The sequence below is a fragment of the Miniopterus schreibersii genome (genome assembly GCF_964146895.1).
Source record: "Miniopterus schreibersii genome assembly, chromosome: 6".
Classification (NCBI taxonomy): Eukaryota; Metazoa; Chordata; class Mammalia; order Chiroptera; family Miniopteridae; genus Miniopterus; species Miniopterus schreibersii.
This window is the reverse complement of record NC_138107.1, coordinates 84,083,888-84,104,527: the sequence shown is the minus strand read 5'-3', so window position 1 is coordinate 84,104,527 and position 20,640 is coordinate 84,083,888. Positions and strand designations below refer to the sequence as shown.

Sequence of the window (20,640 nt, the reverse complement as noted above, 5' to 3'; positions counted from 1 at the left end):
TTGTTTATTGTAAATGATAGAAATCCAAATCTAAACTAGTGAAATGTCTAAAAGTATTTAACTTCCAAAAATGTACACATAATAAAATTTTAACTGAGTTATTTTAGGTGGGATTCTAAGGTGTCTATTTTAAGAATCACTAATGAGAGGTCACTTAAAATTAGAAGTATTCTTTCTGCCTGCATAGAATTATCAAAGTACCCAAGTAAATTATTTCTAAAAAATTTTGTCAAGAGGCATATCCAAGAATAGTTTACAAAAATTGATACAATAATATCTCCAAATATATCCATTATAACAAGATACTTTCCTTGATTAAAGACTGTAATTACTAAAAATAAAAACTACCTAATCTTCTGTACTTAACACAGGGTAAAAGATTTCTGGTGAGCTTTGAAGTTTTGTGGTTCTTCTTTAAAGCAACCATTAATCTTCATCATTCTTATCTTTTCCTACATAATCAATATTGCAATCAACCCTGTTAGAAGAACACACTAAATTTCCAAAATCAATACCCCAAATAAGTAACCTTCCAGTATCTTTGAGCACATATGAAGATAACCAACCCCTTGCTGTTCTCCCTCTGGGTTTAATGCCTTTTTAATGTGGCACAGAATATTTACTCATTCAGATCAAGCAAACCTAGCAGTGTGGTTTCCAGCACCAATAAAACTCTACCATTACAAAAGAATTCTGATACGCAGCTAGTTATTTTCTACTGATTGCTTCCCAAATCTGTTTTTCACAGACACTAAATCAGTAAATGAGGTCAAATAATCAAAATTCTGAATTGGTTGTGCATGTGAATAAACTTTTAGTATAATTCCAAAAGCTTACGATAGCAAGTTTCTTTAGCACCAATTGTTTCGATAAATCAAAAAGTAGCAAAATCAACTACAACTTTCCACTTAAGATTCTAAGAACAAAAAGGAACATGGCTAGTGTAATAACTAAATATTCAAATTAGGAATTAACTAAGAGTGAAGGATAACAGAAAATCACAAATTAAGATAATCTAAAGAGTCTCATTAAGACCAAAAGGGTAATGTTATCTACTAAAAAAAAAGGCATACCTTGTCATCTCCAGGGCAACGATATAAATTCTGGAAAGTACTAATGATGTTATTACTAAATCTGGGTGCAAACACATCCTTTTCTTGACCAAACTGATGTCGAGATTGTCGTACAATGGAGTCAATAACATAAAGTCCAGGTACCTTGTATTCTGGTTTACACTGATGGAAAAAGAATAGTAGAAAGGGAAGGAAGTGAGAAGGTAAAATTCCTGACAGACTAATCATCACAAATCCTACAGAACACAAGAACACTGTTCATTTGAGGTGATGAATAGTGAGACGTTTACTATTCCATGCCATCTTTGTCTGGAATGGCATTTTAAAGAATCTATTTGGGCTACTCTACACACTCAGTTCAACTGCCAATCACCTAAGTTCCAAAATAGGACTGCATAACTGTCTTGAACAACAAAAAACAAAAGAATGAATTAGGTATTGCTACAATTAAAAATTACGCTTAATGACTTTGCAAAGCCACATGGAAGGAAGAAGCAAATCCAGGAGAGGAGGGCTCTGGATAAAGCATTGCCAAGGGGCATCGGGGTTTAAATAATTTAACAAAAGGGTTTCTGTACTAACGTAGGAACAAACACCAAATTATAACATTCTAAATATACTGAGCTCAAAGTTTCAAAACTTTTCTCAAATACCACACCTGTAAGAAAGATGACACTCCCGTTATGATTCCAACAATCTATCCTACAAAAACATTTTTTAGTTTTCCGAGGATAACTGTTTCTCAACCTTCTTATCCATTACCCAAATTGAAGAACATAGCTTTTCTAGCCTGTCTAGTTAGGTAAGCACAATAAAGAATCCTTTTACTAACAAGTTCACTGCTTTTAATGTTTTCATATCCAAAGCATAATAAAACACGCTTCCCAAACATACTGTTGATTAAAATGGAATTATGGCTGCAAAAAGCAGGTTCAACTTTTGTATCTAATTAGGTAAGTGTTTCACCCAAAGTAATTTCCTGGAAATCATATATGGCACCAAATCAAAATTGTGTTCTTGAAAAGTTCTTCTTGGAAACTCAAGTACCAGTGAGAAAAGGAAGTTCAGCCACCTCAACACAAACACACATTTCCATGGGGACTTTTAAATGGCAGAACGAGTGATTTCACTCCACAAAACACACACACACACAACAAAAAAATAAGGTGGTATTTCATATGTTCCTTCAACCCCTTTTTAAGAACCTAGTCTTTAACATCTTTATTAAGTGAAGAAACAAAGAGAACTTTAGCACCAATTCACAAGCACCTACTGCAAGATTCTGGCTGTTAAGGATCTGAAGTATTTTATGAAGGACAACAATGTTGGTGTTTGGATATTAAAGTTTTAGGTTTAACCCACCTAAAGGTTGGGAAATATGTGCTCTGTTTGAAAGGTGTCATTTTTTGAAGTCTGAAATAGTTTTCCCTCAAGTTCCCCCAAAACCTAGCATATTTGTCTTTCAGTTCATATATCTAGCCGAGGCTACTTTCCTTTGACTACCACATATTCAAAGAAATACCTACCGCCAGGCAAAAATAATACATCTGAGAAAAGAAAAACCTGAAATGCTTTTTCAATTCCTCAAGTTCTTTCAGTATCGAAACATGAGAATTCTTAAGATTTTCCAATGTCATGAGGTTACTTCTCACTCTTTGAACAATTTTTTTAAAAATCTAAGTCATATTAAATTTTCAGCTACACAATACAATCTTCAAATTACAAGTAATTTCCAATTTCTTGTGTTACAGTATTTCTACCCTTTTGTGGGGAGGAAGGCACTATCAGATTGAGAGAATGCACCTTTAAACATATTTGTGTGATTTTCATTCTGACATTATCCAAATTGTTATCTGAATACCATCATGAGTTGGATTTCTGACAAAAGATCCTCTAGGTCAGTTGGATCATACTCTCAAAAACTGACTCCCATAAAGGTTAACTGATTTACTCAAGGTTATCTAGCTAGTTTAGTGACAGTAATCTCACTCTGATCCATGCACCCTTTTTCCTGTATTTGTTCAAGAAAGTCATTGACTGCAAGCTTGCTGAATCCTAATGCCATATACCTCTGATGCTCAGAACTGCTTCTACTTCTAATTAGGCAAGTGAACATGGACAGAGAAGAAAACAAGTTCAATTACAGTACAGATTTCCTATCATATCATTTTATGTTTTAAGTCTTATGTACTCCTGCCCCAAACTGTGACACCAACAGTGCACTGATCACAAAGAAGGCAAAAACTATATAATCTCGTCACCTCAGACCCAGGCTACAAAAGGCATTATTAAATATGCGAAAGACAGTGGCTTTCAACTTCATCCCCCTCTGCTTACCCTGGAAAATGGAACTTCAGATCTACATATCAACATGTTGAGATGTATAATATCCTAATGGATGAGACAAGCTGCACCAGCAGAGAAGTGACTGGTAGGCAAGAATTTTATTCGCACCTTACCTAAAAGGAGAGCTGCCCTCTAAGCATTCAGATTAAAATGACAAATGAGAATTTCTTTAAAGGCTATAAAGGCAATGAATTTATAATTTCATTAAAAACCAGTCATACTGACGCCATTTTTCCCCCCAAGGAACAGATGTTCTCCATGGGAATGCAAATGAACAAAAACATCTACCTGAAAACTGTTTCTAGAATTATCTAAAAAGCACTTTCATTTCACTTCTTAACTAGAAAATAAAACAAATTCAATCACTTTTGATCAGTCCATTAAAACAACCTAAACGTCGGTATTTGATTTAAATAAGAGCACAAGGCATTAATCTATAATTATAATACATTTAGCGTATATATGAAAAATTATATACTTACTTTCTGAATGAATTTCTCAACACTCTGTACCACATGTTTATAGAACTAAAAAAGAAAAAGAAAGCATGGTTTTAAAACATGTTTGCTTAGATTAAGATTTTCCTGCTAAACATAGGATTTAATACAGTTTCAAAGGTCTATCAAAACAATGAATATTAAACATGAATGTTGAGACAACCATTCATGTAACTCACCTTTGCAACTACCTATGATGTCTAGTAAGGAATTTCTGAAGTAAGCATATGGCCAGTATATTCGAAGTGTCTTATGTTACCACAGATACACAGAATTGTCAAGTCTTTATGAAAGCATATTTTCACAACGAGTAAAGATGACAGCAAAACATTTGTGATGAGCACACTAGCAGATATATATTTCTTTATTTTCATGGAAGGAAAGGATTTTCTATAGTATTTTTTTCAGCTAAATTAGGGTAGTACTAGAAAAATCAAATAACTGTCAGCAAATAGCATTAATAAAGGTATGCAGGGGAGTGGTTTTCAACTTATCTCCTCTGCATCTCCTGGACAATGAAACTGCAAGTACATAAAATTAGATGTGCAAGGTTCCACCCGATCAGCCAGAATGAATCAGAAGTGAAGTGAGCACGCAGATTAAAAATTAGTAATGCGTTATTATCGATTATGAGAAAACTTAGATTTAAGTTTTATAACCAACACATGAATAAACCTGAAAATTAAAAAATGGAAATTATAGATCAAACAAAAAACATCTAGAATTTATGCTTAATAAATTTTATTTTATTTATTTTAAATATATCTTTATTGATTTTGGAGAGAGGAAGGGGGGAGAGAGAGAGAGGGGGGGGGGAGAGGGGAGGAAGGGAGAGAGGGAGAAAGAAAGAAACATCAATAATGAGTCATTCATCGGCTGCCTCCTGCATGCCCCAAACTGGGGATCAAGCCCGCAACCCGGGCATGTGCCCTGACCAGGAATCGAGCCACAATCTCCTGAATCCTAGGTCCATGCTCAACTGCTGAGCCACACGTGGCCTGGGTGTGCTTAATAAATTTTAATACCTCAACGGCAACTTCATAATTAACATATTTGTGTTAAAAGAACTAACTTGAATTGTGCTTCTGCTTATACTTCTGATCTCACAAATTATGCTTTTAAGGTATATCCCATTAGGCTGAACAGACAAGAACATTCAATGAACTGCATCATAAAATTCAGTATTTATATAAACTCAAAAGTAAAGGAATACCTCATTACTCATATTCAACAAATCAAAATCTACAATAAGTTTAAGCGTGGCTAAAATTTCCCCACTAGAACAGTTTATGCAACAGTTTAAGTAAAAAAAGCTAAGACAACTACTACTCACTGTTAAGTACCTAAACATTTAAAATCAATATATAAAATATTAAATAATTACTAAGTAATATTAAGTAATAATTCTAGAAAACATCTTAACAGTGAGTGCTTCTTCTGTCTCATTACTTTATGTACTCTACATAATTCAGAGTAAATTGCTTACTAAACTTTAATTCAAAGATTATTAATTCACATGAGCCTTCTTCCACAATACTTATCTGTGAGGTTTTGTTGACTGTTCAATGTTAACAAGCACCCATGAAAATAACCATCCTCTAAATGCTGATTTCAAAAAAAAAACAAACAAAAAAACCACTTACACCTCAATATTAAACACTTTATTTAAATCTGATTTCAAAACAGCTCAAATTTCAATTTATATATGTACTAAATGCAGTTTTAAAATAATACAGTATGCAAAACAGTTAGTCTGAACTCTTCAAAAATATCAATGACAAAAAAAAACAAAAAGGCTGGGTAACTGGACAAATAAATGTAATGTGTGATCTTGGCTGAATCCTGAAGAGCAGAGGTGCAGGGGATAGCTACTACTAAAGTGAATGTTGAGACAACTAGTAAATATAAGTGTGGACTGTATATTAGATAAAAGTATATTACAGTAAAATTTCTTGCACAGCGTGTTGTGATTACTTAGAAAATGTCTTTATTCTTAGGAGATTCAAATTTAAGTATTTAGAGATTAAGTATTATTATAAATGAAATGTGAAACTCAAATGATCCAGCCAAACGAAAGTACACGTGTATAGAAAATAATATTTCACATCTGTTGAATTTTTTCCAAAATTAAAAAGAATTAAAACAGTAATAATAAAAAATAGTACAGTGTACCATAATATTTAGACTCTTGATTGAAAGAAACCTAGATTTATTCTAACAATTGCAAATTACTTAATTTCTCTTAGACCTTCAAATATCTAAAAAAATGGAAATAATGTTAATACCTATGCCTTACAGAGTCTTCTAATCAAAAAGTATTCTGCTAAACAAGTTATGTAAAATGCACCAATTACTAATTTTCACAGAATAAAAATGATGATAATATACATGTTTGAGCACACTCAGGATCACGACCATAAAAATCAGATCACAATGTAGAATATCACAGATAAAGAAAGCACAAGAGACTAAACATTCTATACTAAGCCCATCACAGATACTCTGAAAAATCACTTCTTTGAAGAATGCTCTGGTTTAAATATGTTCACTGGCAACTGTCCTCATCCCTCCTTCGATTTTCAGTATATAAATACAGGGATATTAACCATAACGCTGTACGATATTAACTACAGATTTCAGTCTGAAAACTAAGATTTGGCCATTAGAACACTGAAAAATCATCTAATTATACAAATTTTCTCCTAGTGGCAATTCTCTGTAAATAGGAATTTGTTAAATCTAATTGATAATGCTGTTATTCAAAGATAATTTATGAAAATAAATTAATATAACCTGGTGCTTCAGGTTATGGCTGATGTTCTTATTCAGAGTAAGAAAATATATCACCAAATATCCATAGGTTAATACCTACCTAGTTAGAAATAAGCACTCATTCTCAATTTTAACAGCCCTACTAAGCAGGGAATCTTAGCTTTGGGGACAGGAACCTCTTGGAGAGATGTCTATGGCTGAGCTTCAAAAGGTCCTCAAAGCCAAGAAATTTTGTGCATATGTATACTTCTCTAGAGAGGGTCCAATCTGTTTCTGAGATTTTCAGAAGTATCCATGAGTCAGTATGTTCAAAACCACTGTTATCAGAGCAATAGCTAAATGTCTGTGGCCTCTTCCCACAGTCCAAATGTCCTCTGTACAATGAGGCTCAAATATTTTCCATAATGGCTCATTTTCAAATCTATAATACAATAAATAAGAAAAAAATCAATAAATTTTTTTAGAAAACTTCTACTAATAGAAAAATTTTACTAAATTCAAGATTTCAAGATTCTGTAAAGTCAGTGCCAAATAAGTGTTAACACATTCTCCAAAATGTGTCTATATCTAAAATCTTACCTGCCTAAGAAAAGTAAAAAAAAAAAACGATTGCTTCAAAGTTTGTGGAAGAACATTTATCAAAATGTTGTGTTTATCTCTAGGTGGGAGAGTTTACAGTGATAGATTTTCATTTTTGTGTTTTTCCCCATGAATATGTATTAACTCTGTAAGGAGGAAGAACATATATAATCTGTAAAAATTATCCCAGCTCCAAAATATTAGTGTACTAATTTCTTTTTAAAAACAAGAATAAAATTTATTACTCACCTTAATAGCTTTGATGGCTGCCTTAGTAATTTGGGTCATCTTTGCTTTAGAAATTGGTGGTTTGTAGTCATTCAGGGAATACAGCTGATAAAGAAAATAACAACAAATTGTAATCCTCGCCCAAGGACGTGCTTTTTGATTTTAGAGAGAGGAGAAGGGAGAGAGAGGGAAACATCGACGTGCGAGAGAAACATCCATCAGGTGCCTTGCCACGCAAGCCCACACCAGGGTTCAAATACAAACCTAGGTACATGCCCTGAATGGGAATCGAACCCACAGCCTTTTTGGTTTACGGGACAGGACGACGCTCCAACCAACTGAGCCGCACCAACCAGAGCAACCAACAAATTTTAAATTCAGTAAAACTAACTGTCTCTAAGCAATTACATGAAATTGCCAAACATTTCCAATGTTATATTCTCAATGAAATCAAAGTACTGCCTTTCTTTGAAAAATCAAGTTCAACATTATTAGCCATCTGGGAAATGCAAATCAAAACCACAGTGAGGTATTACATCATACTTGCTTATAGTCAAAAACACAGAAAATGATAAGCGTTAGTAAGAATGTGGAGCAACCGGGACCCTTATACCCTGCTAGTGAGAATGCAAAATGGTATTAACAGCTTTGGAAGACAGCTGGGCAGTTTCTTAAAAAATGAAACACAGTAATATATAATATGGCCAGAAATTCCACTCCCAGCTACATATACCTAGGAGAGTTTAAAATATATGCTCACATAAAAACTTGTACACAAATGGTCACCTCAACATTATTCATTAAAAAAACTCATTTAAAAAGTGAAAACCACCCAATGTCCATCAACTGATGAAAACAGAATAAACAAAATGCATTATAACCATTCAATGAAATACTAGCCATGAAAAAAAACAATGGAGTACATGCTATAAAATAGATGAATTTTAAAAATACTATGCTCAGTTTTAAAAAAAACATATTAAAAAATTATAGGATTGTATTTATATGAAATGTCCAGAAAAGACAAATCTATTGGTGATTTTCTACAACGGGCTGAGAAGGGGGGAGCAGGTGGGGAAAAATAAGGGGTGAGTACTAATGAGTACTGTGTTTCTTTTAGGGGTAATGAAAATATTCCAACATTGAATGTGGTGATGGTTGTACAACCATACTAAAAACCACTGACTTATACACTTTAAATTGGTTAACTATATGGTATGTTAATTATATCTCAATAAAACTTTTTAGAAATCAAGGGATAGAATGTTTAGCAATAATCTCCTCCCTCCAAAAAGAAACACTTTTGTTTTGAAATTTCCATTTTAAGCAAAGGATAATACTACTTAGAAAACAGAGACAAGTGAGGAATTAGTTAACAGAGAAATAACTAAGCTTAAATGAACAGTGATTGAAATTTGCATTGCACTCAGTGATGCTAAGATTTAAATAATGCTGCACAATACTATGTACAAGTCTGGAAACTAACCTTTGGCCATTACAACACAGCAAAAACAACTTGTACAGACGATAAAAGCAATGTAAACCGAGTTTGTTGGTTAATCAACTAGAAATTCATCGCTGCATTCTATTCATTTACCCAGTTTTCCCCGTATTTGTTTCCTTTCCTCCAACCACAACCACAACCACAGTCAAATTACTTTCATCTCTCATACAGAGAATGCCTAAATGGATGTGTTTGTGGCATGTCTATCTTCACAAAACCTAATCTGATTAGGTGATTAATACTCACCACCCACTCTCTCTGCCCCTTAAGAAGAGCAACGACTTCCCAATCTTTGGAGAAACAAAAACCTAACTCCTCCCCACCTTCCCAGATTCATCTCACCCCGATTCCCTCCGTAGCCCTTTGCTCCAGGCACAAGGATCTTTTTCAGTTTCCTAACACAGAGCCTTTAAAATGGGTTTGTTTTATCCTGTTTGTAATACTCTACACAGGGCCTCCCACTAGCTAATGTACACACTCGTCCGTCTTAAAGCATCGCCTAGTGAGGAAAGCCTTCCCTACCCTCCCCAACCCAATCAAAACCTCCTCCCAAGTGCTCATTCTATTGATAGTCATCTTTGAAGCACTCACTGCAGTAATCTGGCATTTACTTGTATGATTACTTAATACCTGAGTATTAATAAAAGACAAAGGATGTAAGTTCCTTAATGCAGTTAATAAGGGGTTAACTGTACACCAAAAGCTGTCCAAGCTGAAATCAATCCTGGGAGAAGCACATTAAGTCCCCATAAAGGTGCCCATCTGTTAATAATAATGCCCACCCAGGGTTAGGATATCATCAGATCCTTTAAGAAGATACCTCTGTCAAGGGAACTTTAATGTATTTGTAGCCTTAATTTCTACCGCTATGCCAGTCTATTCACCAGGTGCAGAAAAACATCAACATATTCTGTAGTGCTTACAGCAAGTCATGTAAAGCAGAGAATTTCTTGGCAGGCCCAGGCTGCCGCCATCTGAGACCCATCACTGCCCTCTCCTACGGAGAGTATGCTCTAGGAATGAAACCCTGACTCTGTTCAAATTTATTTCCTTTGCTTCAAACTGTATCCTCTGTGTCCAGTAGAAAACAGATTTTTATTAATAATAAATTAAAATGAACAAATACATACAAGACATAGCACTGCACAAGCTTTACACAGAAAGACCTTGGGTATGAATTCCAACTAAGTCATTTTACTACAAGTTGCTAAACCTCTGAAGCTTAGTTTTCTCATTAACAAAATAAAAACAATGCTCGTTTCACAGAAACGCTACATATAACCCTTTAGAACACGACAAAATAACCCAACAAGGTTATTAACATTATTAGAACTAAAAGCCTCCTCTTTGGTCCTCTCCATTTAAATGAGTAACATTAAAGATCCATTGAACACTTACTAAGCTACCTGAAGGTCCTTTCTACAGTAATTTATATTACTAAAGCAATGAAAATGTATCGAGTTCTACCTATGGTTGACAATGCATTACTTTTCATTTTATTTGGTAGGCCCTGAAGCTGCAATCAAGCATTATTAGTCCATACTCTAGCAGACCAAAGCTTTGCATGTTTGTTTGTTTTTGGGGGGGGGGGGGCCAGTGAGAAAGGCAGGGCGTGGTGGGATGAGGTAGGGAAATATAATTTAGACTTGTCAAACATTTTCAACAGTCTAAAAAGTCAGTTCCCATCTGAGAACTCCTTTCAAAAATGCATCTACTGCAGAAATTTAAGGTACTGCTCAAAAGAAATACTGAGTAATTTAGTACTTTTCAAAGGATCACTGAATAATAATTCTTCCAACTATTTCTCTAGATTCTCTAAAATCTCATTTCTTTATTAAATCTGATCATCAGGAAACAGGAATAGATCATTTCATCTAATTCCTCAGCAAAATCCTGTACTAGAATTACAGGAAGTCTTAACTTATAAAGACTGATGAAAATTTCCCCTAGGACTACCAACCTGTTAAATAATTACCTCTACCAAAACATCCCTTATGTAAGACTGCACAAAATATATTTTCTTTGAATTCAGAAACGGAAGAATGACTCAGCTAATTCCCTTGTGTTTATTTATTGAAAAAGGATGATTGATAGGTTCCCCCTTCCCGTGTGTTGAGTTCTAGGGACCTTGCTGAGGCTTACTAGTATGAACACACACCTCAAATATCTATTAGTCTCTACTTCTCTGCTGTATTTAACTAGTTTTGTTGTATAACAAAATAAAATCTATTTTCAACAGTGATGAACTTTGCTAGGATGCTTCAAAGTTCTTTTTGAAGTAGGTGGAGTATAAATTAACACATTTAATGAACTAGTGTGAACCTAGCACATGACCTCAGAGACAGCTAGTTTTCCATCTATTTTTTTCCAACTCCAAATTTAAGTGTTCTATATATTCTACCGCTGCATCAAACTCAACCATCTAGGACCTGCCTCCATCAAAGACTTGAGAATTTTTATGAATGTCACTATAACCATTCAGTATTTTAAATCCTCATTCTAGTCAAACACAGGGTGCCTCCCCCAAAAATGTATATACACTCTGAATAATTGTAATAATTCCATTAGGTTAAACCTGAAAAGAAGAAACATCATTTGAGCTATCAGCTGTTAGTATGTATACATTTGGGAGGGGGGGGGAACCCTGCCTATCAGCCTGCCACAAAAAATTGCGAATGTAATTCTTGTATTCTCAAAATTTGGTCCAGGACAGAAAACACACAACGGTTTTACAATGGAAGGTGTTGGGGAAGAATACAAGTTGATTCTGGGGCCTTTCTTTTCCTTAGCCTGATGATTCTCATCTCTATGTTTGAGTCAGGAGACCATGGCGCTTCCTGGGCTCTCTGCATACCCAGTGTTCTCATATATAGGTTTTAACCTCACCATCTATTCCTTGGAGTCTGACTCTCTACTACCATGTTTTCCAAAGTCTAAAGTGGCTGCTGTTCTTGCTAGTTTGTTCCATCAAATTATTCCCTCAGTTTAGACTATTTTAACTTCTCTAGGGCTACTGATGCCTGCTGTTTCTACACTCTGCTTTCCAAATTCAAGCTTTTCCCCTCTGGTGCCATGTTCTAATGTTATCTAATACCACATGAACAATTCTTTCCTTATACAAACTCTATCCATCTGACCCGGTGATTGAAATGAAGTCCCAGTTTTGACCTGCCCCTTCCTTTGGCTACTAAAGACTTATTAATTTAATGTAAAGGTAGTAAACAATAGCCTGGGTTTAATTAATTCATTATTTATGTTTCAACTCCCCTCCCCTCAGGTACAGGGAACATGCTCTTTGAATTAGTAATATTTTAAATTTTCTATACTATCATTTGTAGGCACCACATCAAGTACATATTTTTATATCTGAAAAACAACTTCAAATCAAATCAAGGTCTGAGGACTCTTTCACCTAGACTGAGATACCTTACATGCTGGTTGATTGCTAATCACATCAGCACAGCAAATATTTCAGCTTTGCAGGCCACATGACCATTATCACACTACTTAGCTCAGCCCCCAAAGCAAGAAAGCTGCCACAGACAATCCATGCAAATAGGCAGGGCGCATTCCAACAGAACGGTTTTACAAAAGCAGGCCAACCCCTGAATTTGGACAATATTTCTCAATTCTACGAATGTGCACTATTTAGGGGGGATAAACACTGCAAGGTCATGTCCTTGGAAAGCACATTCATGCCCTCCCTCATCTACACACTGAATAAGGCTCATTACCCCAACTTAACAAAATGTTGTGCTCTATTGCTTGTTACTTCAAGCACTCTTCAGTTCAAAAACCAGTGCCTTTTCCAATTTGAGCACTATTAAATAAAAACCATTATCACCTTAGATGAGCCCAACAAAGAACTTAATATCTGACATGCCCTAAAGAACCATCAAATTTGGGTAAAACCTTGCTAATTTACAGACTAATCTTATACCTACAAAGTTGTTGGTTCTATGACCAATGGAATTAACCTTAAGTGTGAACCTAAAATAACTGAAACAATAATCAACTCAATCCATTTTTTCAACTATGGTTTTTTAGGGGCTTGAGGGTACTAGTTAGGATCCCTCAAATCTCCAAAGAAATCAGAAAATCAGAAATCACAAAAGTTCCTGGAACCAATACAATCTTGACACTTTCAATTCAAGACAGCATGCTGACTACAGACATTTGTCTTGTCTTCTTCCTACTGAGAGGACAATAAAAAACTTAGGAGGAGTAACAACTCACAATGAAAAGCAGAATGGGGAGGGGAGAAAAATCAGCAGAAAAGATGTCACAAATTTCCAGAAAATGGAAATGTGGACTGATGAAACGAGGAGTACTCAAGCCACAGTACACAAAAAAGATGTAACCGAAGAAAAAAATAATCTGTCCTTCAAAATTCCAATGCCCACCACTCAAAATCAAGGGACTACAGAGGACATGATCAGCACAAGAGAACTAATGCTTCATCTATTCTTGCAGAAAGTCAATAAATAACGTCTAAAACTGACCATTCAGGAAACAGTGGCATAAAAACACTGCTTAGTAATATGAAGGCAATCATCTGAATAACTGAAGTGTTAAGAACTGAAACACTATTCTCTTTAGGGGATCCAGCAAACAGTGAGAAGGAAGAACTTCCAATAAAAACATCTTTTGTACTTAAGAAAATTTTACATGCAGCCCCAGCTGGTATGGTTCAGTTGGACAGGCGTTGTCCTGTGCAAGGAAAGGTTGCCAGTTTGATTTCCCATCAAGGCACGTGCCCAGGTTGTGGGCTCACTCCCCTGTAGGGGGCATGGAGAAGGTAGCTAATGGATGTTTCGCTCTCACATCTCTCTCTCTCCCCCTCCCTTCCCCTCTCTCTAAAAAAAAAGAATCAATGAAAACACTTTTTAAATTTTATATGTTCCATGCATATGTTACCTTGAAAAATATAACTATAATATTTTAATACAATCTTGTTCTAACTGCACTTGCCAACAGTGGCCCTCCACAATATCTCTCTCCCCAACAAAAGTCATATGTTGGAAGTCCCAACCCCTAATGTGACTATATTTGGAAACAAGGCCTTTATGGAGGTAATTAAGGTTAAATGAAGTCGTAAGACTTAGAAATCCACAGGACTAGTGTCTTTTTTTTTTTTTTTTTTTTTTAATATATCCTTACTGATTTCAGAGAGAGGAAAGGAGAGGAAGAGAGAGAGAGAAACATCAATGATGAGAGAGTCACTGATCAAGCCCGCAACCCAGGCATCTGCCCTGACTGGGAATCGAACCCCAATCACCTGGATCCTAGGTCAACGCGAAACCGCTGAGCCACGCCCGGCTGGGTGTGGAATAGTTTCCTTTTAAGAAGAGGCACCAGAAAATACGCTCTCCCACTGCTATGTGAGGACTCATTTGGGAGACTCACATGGCTACTACAACCTGAGGGTGGCTGCTAGGAACTGAGAGGAACCCCTACCCACAGCCAACAAACTAGAGATCTCAGACCTGCAACAGCAAGGAACTATATTCAGCAAACAACCTAAATGAGCTTGGAAGAGGAACCCATGTCTTAAATGAGAGTACTACCTAGGTTTACTCTCTGCTGCCTGGTGAGACCATCAGCAGAGGAACCAGCTAACCACTGTCTGGGTCCTGACCCACCAAAATGGTGAAATAAATATATGGTGTTTTAAGCCACAAGCTAAGTCTGTGGCGATGTATTACACAGCAACAGAAAATACAGAACAAAGTTGTGACTGATTTTTCACTTTCAAACCTGACTATATAGATTTCTAAACTTTCGTATTTTTGTGAAAATTATTTTTATAACTCAAAGTAGAAATTGAATTTTTAAGATAAAACATTTCTCTGCTTTTTCATAAGTAACTAAAAAATTAAAAAATAGAAGTTCAGTATTTTGCATACAGAAATAAGAAATCAGACTAGTTTCACAGATAAAGTAATTTTAAAGAGCATATTTACCCAAAAAATATTAAAACAAAACACTTATTCATAAAGATACATGCAGCAGCCCTATGTTCATTACAATACAAGTTAAAATAGCCAAGACATGGAAACAACCTACACGTTCAACAGATGACTGGATGGTATATCTACACAATGGAATAGTTTGGCCATAAAAAACATTAAAAACAATTGCCACTTGCAATACCATGGGTGGGTCCTGATAGTGTTATGCTAAGCAAAGTCAGTCAGCGGAAAAGGACAACACTGCATGAGGTCACTCCCATGTGGAGTATCAAACAAAAAGAAACAAACTAACAACAAAAACTCATGCAGACAACAGAATGGTGGTGACCAGAGACAAAGGGGATGGAGGGGAAGGGTAAAGGGTCAAGTAGATGGTCATAGGATGGAGAGCACACAATCAAGTATGCAATATCAAATTATAATGTTGTGCACCTGAAAACTGTTATTAACCAATGTTACCCCAATAAATTTAACTTTTAAAAGAGTACATTATTTACCAATTTTAATACCTGAGAACCAATACACCTTATTACAAATTTTACTTCAACAAGTCAAAAACTGGGTATTCTCTATATCCAAAAGTTCTCACTTTTCCTAACATACAAATTCTCCTTTCTCATAGAACACCATCTTCCATATTATTTTTGATATGAGATACAACATAAAATATTAGACAATATAAGCAGGTAACAAAATAACATACAAAATCAGATGCCTTTGACATAAAATGTAACCAGAAAATAACATTAGAATTAACTGTACCAGATTCAACATTAAGAAAAGCATACTCTAAAACAATGAGACCAATAGTGACTTCCGCCTGAGGTTTTTAAAGTAAATTTCTTTGTAAAAAATGTTTGAAATAAAACTCTAAAAGTGTGTTTACTTCTACTGAAGTACTACTGAAGTAGCAATATTCTGGAGCAATCAGAATTTTTTAAAGAGCAAAGGCCAAAAGAATATGTTACAGATATTCTGCAAGGATGGCCCCCCAATCAGGCTCTGAACAAAGGCACAGCTTAAGTAATGTGTTGTGTTAGTATGAAAACTTTAGAACAAAGTTTCAAATGTATATTTGAAAAAAAAAATAGACCATATGTAATTGCAACACCAAAGCACATAAAATCTGAAATGTTATAATGCCTACAAACCAGTGAATGAATGAACATAGAAATAACTGTCTTTTTTGAAAAAAACTTATACTTTTTTCTCATTATAAAAATACTCTAGTACAGAAAAATTGGAAAAAATAACAAAGCACAAATGATAGAAAATGCAAATTATCTATAGCCGAACAATTCACCACTCATTCCAAATATACCCATTAGTGCCAGCACTACAGACCCAATAGAATAGGCAGACAAGGTCTCTGTCCTCATGGAACATATGGGGTGCTTCTGGAGACAGTAGATATTCTAATAAACAAACAGACACAGTTTGTAGAGTATGTAGTTAAGTGCACAATGAAGGTAATAAGCAAGGTTATTTGGTGAAGAGAGCACAAAATTGTACATCTTCCTCAGAATCTCAAATCCAGAATCCCTTTTTTAAAACTACAAGTACATGAGAGGAAACTATGTCTATTTCCTTAAAATTATAAATCTGAAGTAAGCAAACATCTGTCTAGTAAGATCAAATCTATATACTAAGCTTTGAGGGAAGAAAAAGAAATCCTCTAGTTTAAAAAAAAAAGAAAAAAAATAAGGCCATAATTTGAGAAAGAGATATATATAAGTGCTAACAAGATTATGACAAATTAAATGTTTATATGCTTTATAACCAATTATCCTTTCCTGTGGGCTATAAGCATTTTCACATAAATAATTAATCTTTTCTATTATTAAGCAGAATATCCTATTTCTCAAGCATGGCAGGTGTCTAAGGTTAATATTACAGTTTTTAATATTGTTATAAAGGAAGCTATTTATTTTAGAATCTAAGTTATAGTTTAAAACTGTTAATAACAAAGAAAAACTATAATCAACTCCCCCTCCTCCACTCCCCCCAAAAAACACCATTTAAAAAACTAAATTTAGGCCACAAAAACTTATTTGCATGGTCCTTTAATTCAATGCACAAATTTATATCTTTTCCAAATCCTTGGAATAAAGGGGGTTAAAAAGTACTCTTTAAGAAAATTACATATGAGTTACAATGAGCCAAGATGGAGTAAGCCAACTACAGCCTCTCTCACACACTGATTACAACTATAATGCCAGACTACAAAAACCAATTACCTGAGGCTTCTGAAAAGTAAAACAGCAAGCCAACTGGAGACAAGAGTCAAACTTGAATAATGACTGACAGCAGGGGAGGGGGCTGTGTGGGGGCGTTAAGGTAAATTTCATAGTGTTTTGTGTTCCTGTATTATCTCTGGGCTTTGATCCCAGAGCTGGCAGAATCAGTTTGGCCAATACTAGAAGCAAAACCACCAGGGGAAACCCCCTTTGTCTAGCCAAAGGGACTCATCTATGCTTTGGGGAAGGGGGCTCTCCTTCATTCCCCACTCTCCCTTTTCTCCCCTGGCCCTTGGAAGCACTAGAGGGCAGCCACTGTTGCCACACCAGCACCTAAAACCCCAAGAAAAGAGCCATCTCCCAAAAGAGGAACCAGGAAAAGGGACCCTGAATCTGCCTTTTTTTCCTTTCTTCTCTCTTGCCACTGCACTCTGAAGGCTAAACCTGGAGAGAAACCAGACTTTTTGGCCAGAGGAACATGGAAAAGGAAGCCCTGGGATCTGGACACAGTATGGGGGAACCCAGAGAGAGCTGGAGAAGCTCCCCTAAGTCTGTGCATGAACAAATTTAAATCCTGGGCTCATCTCCAGAATGGTGCCTTCATGAAACAGACCCAAAGAAGCCCAGCAAAGGCTCTGAGAACTAAAACCTGTGTAAACCCAATGCCTTGGGATAAATTCCTGAGCGGCACGTGTGCTGGGTACATCTAAATAGCAAAATAAATGCTTTGAAAATTGAAATGACATTGGAACAACCACAAAAAGGCAAGACAGAACTTGCATCTTGAACCTTACCAAGCTGAATGCCTGCTAAACAAACATCAACATCCTTCAGAGGACTTAATGAAGTTCCACAATACTAAAAATATCCAGTAGACAAGCCAAACCTGCTTCACACACACACACACACACACACACACACACACACCCACCCACCCACCCCCAGGAAAATCTGTCCATACTGCTTCTAGGGAAAAGATAACAAATGTCAACCTCAAGATAACACTGATGTTGGAATTCTCGGACCTTAAAGTTCTAACCATCCTCGGTAAGGGAAATGGGTAAAACTCTTGAAATAGATGCAAATTAGTTTTCAGCAGACAAAGAAAAACTATGGAAATTTTAGAACTAAAAAAATAACAGTATATGGACAAAAAATTTAGCAGATTGCTAACCACAAGAAGTATAAAAATTTTACTACTGACTTTACATATTTTAAGTAAATGGCGATAATCATGATTACTCTTACATTATTTACTATATGACAGTTTTTTTAAGAAAAAAGTCCAGAGAGATTTTTTTAAGGTATAGTAAGAGATAAAATTATTAATGTACAAAAAAGAAAATGTTTAATATGTTACATGACAAATATGAAATATCTGCAGTAATTACAACTTTATATATGTAAAAATTAAATGCAAAACTAAGAACATGAAAAATATTCAGAAAAACGTTATAACAACTGCATAAAATTTTTCAGGCATAGACAACTTCCATAAAATTAAAAAGAACAAAAGAGCTACCATACACCTTTTCTATTTCATGCTATTCTTTCCACCTAGAATGGTCTTTTACTTTTCTTCAAACCATAATCTAACCCACTAGATGAGAACTTTCTTAAGGTAATTCTAGCCCAATTAAAGTAAAGTAGAACAGAACAGAAAATAAAAAAGGACACTAATCTTGGGCGAAAGTGTTGTTCCTGTTACAATATTTATATATGTGACTATTAGCTCATGACACAAACTATTCTTATTGTGGGTTGTGGTAAAAAATAAAATCTTGAGACACTGCTCTAACCAGTCAGTAGAAAGTGATACTAAAATTAATTACAAGGAGAATACAACATGATTAAATTCTCTCTGGACAATTGTGCTCGCCAAAGCCTGCATCTAAAGTGCAATCTTTGTTTTTTTTTAAAGAATGTTAGTAGATACCTAGAGATGCAAAAGACACAGTGGTATGAAACTGAAGATTTATTCCTGCTGTAATCAGAAGAATGGGAAAGGGGATTAATGTTCACACCTGAAATCATATCCTGCCACCAATAGGGGATGGGTGTGTGTGTGTGTATTTAAGTAGGTGTATATATATTTGTGCTTCACATATAGACCCTCCTCCTGCAACTTATTCACCCTGCTTATTACCTTCATAGCAATCTAATCACGATGTAAAATTATTTTGCTTAAAATTTATTTTCTGTTTAGCCTACTTCTCCTTCCACCCACCCACCCATCCACTCTGGAAAACAATGACCTTACGTCAGTTTTTTCATACCCTCCACAAAACTGTTCCTTGGACATAGTAGGTGCTCAAACACAGGCTGCTTTAACCTTGATAAAGTAGTTTACTGGGCTCCAAAGGTAATCAGGTAACCAAAAATAAGCTAGCAAAATAAATTTAGCCAATCTCTTGATATCTAAATTCATTTCAATGTAATAAATCAATTTTTCTCCAAGAATTAGAATTCCAAAGCCATAGGTAATGATATATATTTCTTATTTTCTTCCCCTGAACTTTTAGTAATCTTTGCAAATCTATAAATCCTATGCCAATATTCACAGAAATAAAGAACTACTTCAAGCAGCAGAACGTCTCACTCCAAAATAATCCCCAATTCCATTTATAATGTTGTATAATAATCACCCTTGAATACTATTTTCAAATTTACTTTGACAGTTAATCAATTGTAAACACTCACAATATTCTTAATCCGATAAATAAAGTTTTATCATCAAGGCAAAATTAACTAAAAACAAATGAAAAATTGGAAAATACAGAGTCAAATTCAACTGATTAATAGGTCAAAGCTAAGCGGTGACGTAACAAACTAACATTCTTTGACTAACTATTGTACATATGCACAAATTAAGCCCTTCAGAAAACAAAAAATGACACCTCAAATATCTAACAATCTCCTGAAGTGGAAGGGGACAGCCATAAACATACCACTATTGTGAGAGAGTAGTCTCAGCATTATGAGAACTACCATTCTCAGCTTTGACAATTCACTACTGATCCCAAAGGTGCCCAAAATGCCACCACAGGTAATTTTATGGAGACACTGATTTGAAGTGTGTATATTAAAAAAACTGATGTATGGGAAAACAATTTACTTTAACTATCAGTTAGCATCTTTGCTTTTCTCCCCACACATTCCCACAGGGCATTTAACAGGAATACTATACTGAAGTGGTATTTAAACAGTGGGGGATCCATGAGGACTTTAAGATTTTGCCTCATGAAAACAAGAACACGTCATAATTTAGTGCCAAAATTAAAAATGCTCCTGGGGGAAGATATTCAGAAAAACGAAATGTACATCTAGTTGGAAACAACAGGGAAAAGGCGTAATAAAGAGAATGGAAGTAAAATGGACTGACTGGAAAAAGAAAGCATTACTGTTACAGCTGTGATTCTACTTCCACACTAT

General features: G+C 35.2%; 1 protein-coding gene across 1 annotated transcript in view; it reads right to left on the bottom strand.

The window, feature by feature from the left end:
- The window catches only part of SCAF8 (SR-related CTD associated factor 8), a 103,514-nt gene that overhangs the window by 68,385 nt on the left and 14,489 nt on the right, over positions 1 to 20,640 (bottom strand). Inside the window, 3 exon segments of the mRNA XM_081139622.1 lie at positions 1,074 to 1,235; positions 3,902 to 3,946; positions 7,517 to 7,600. Coding sequence (XP_080995748.1) covers positions 1,074 to 1,235; positions 3,902 to 3,946; positions 7,517 to 7,600 — 291 coding nt within the window.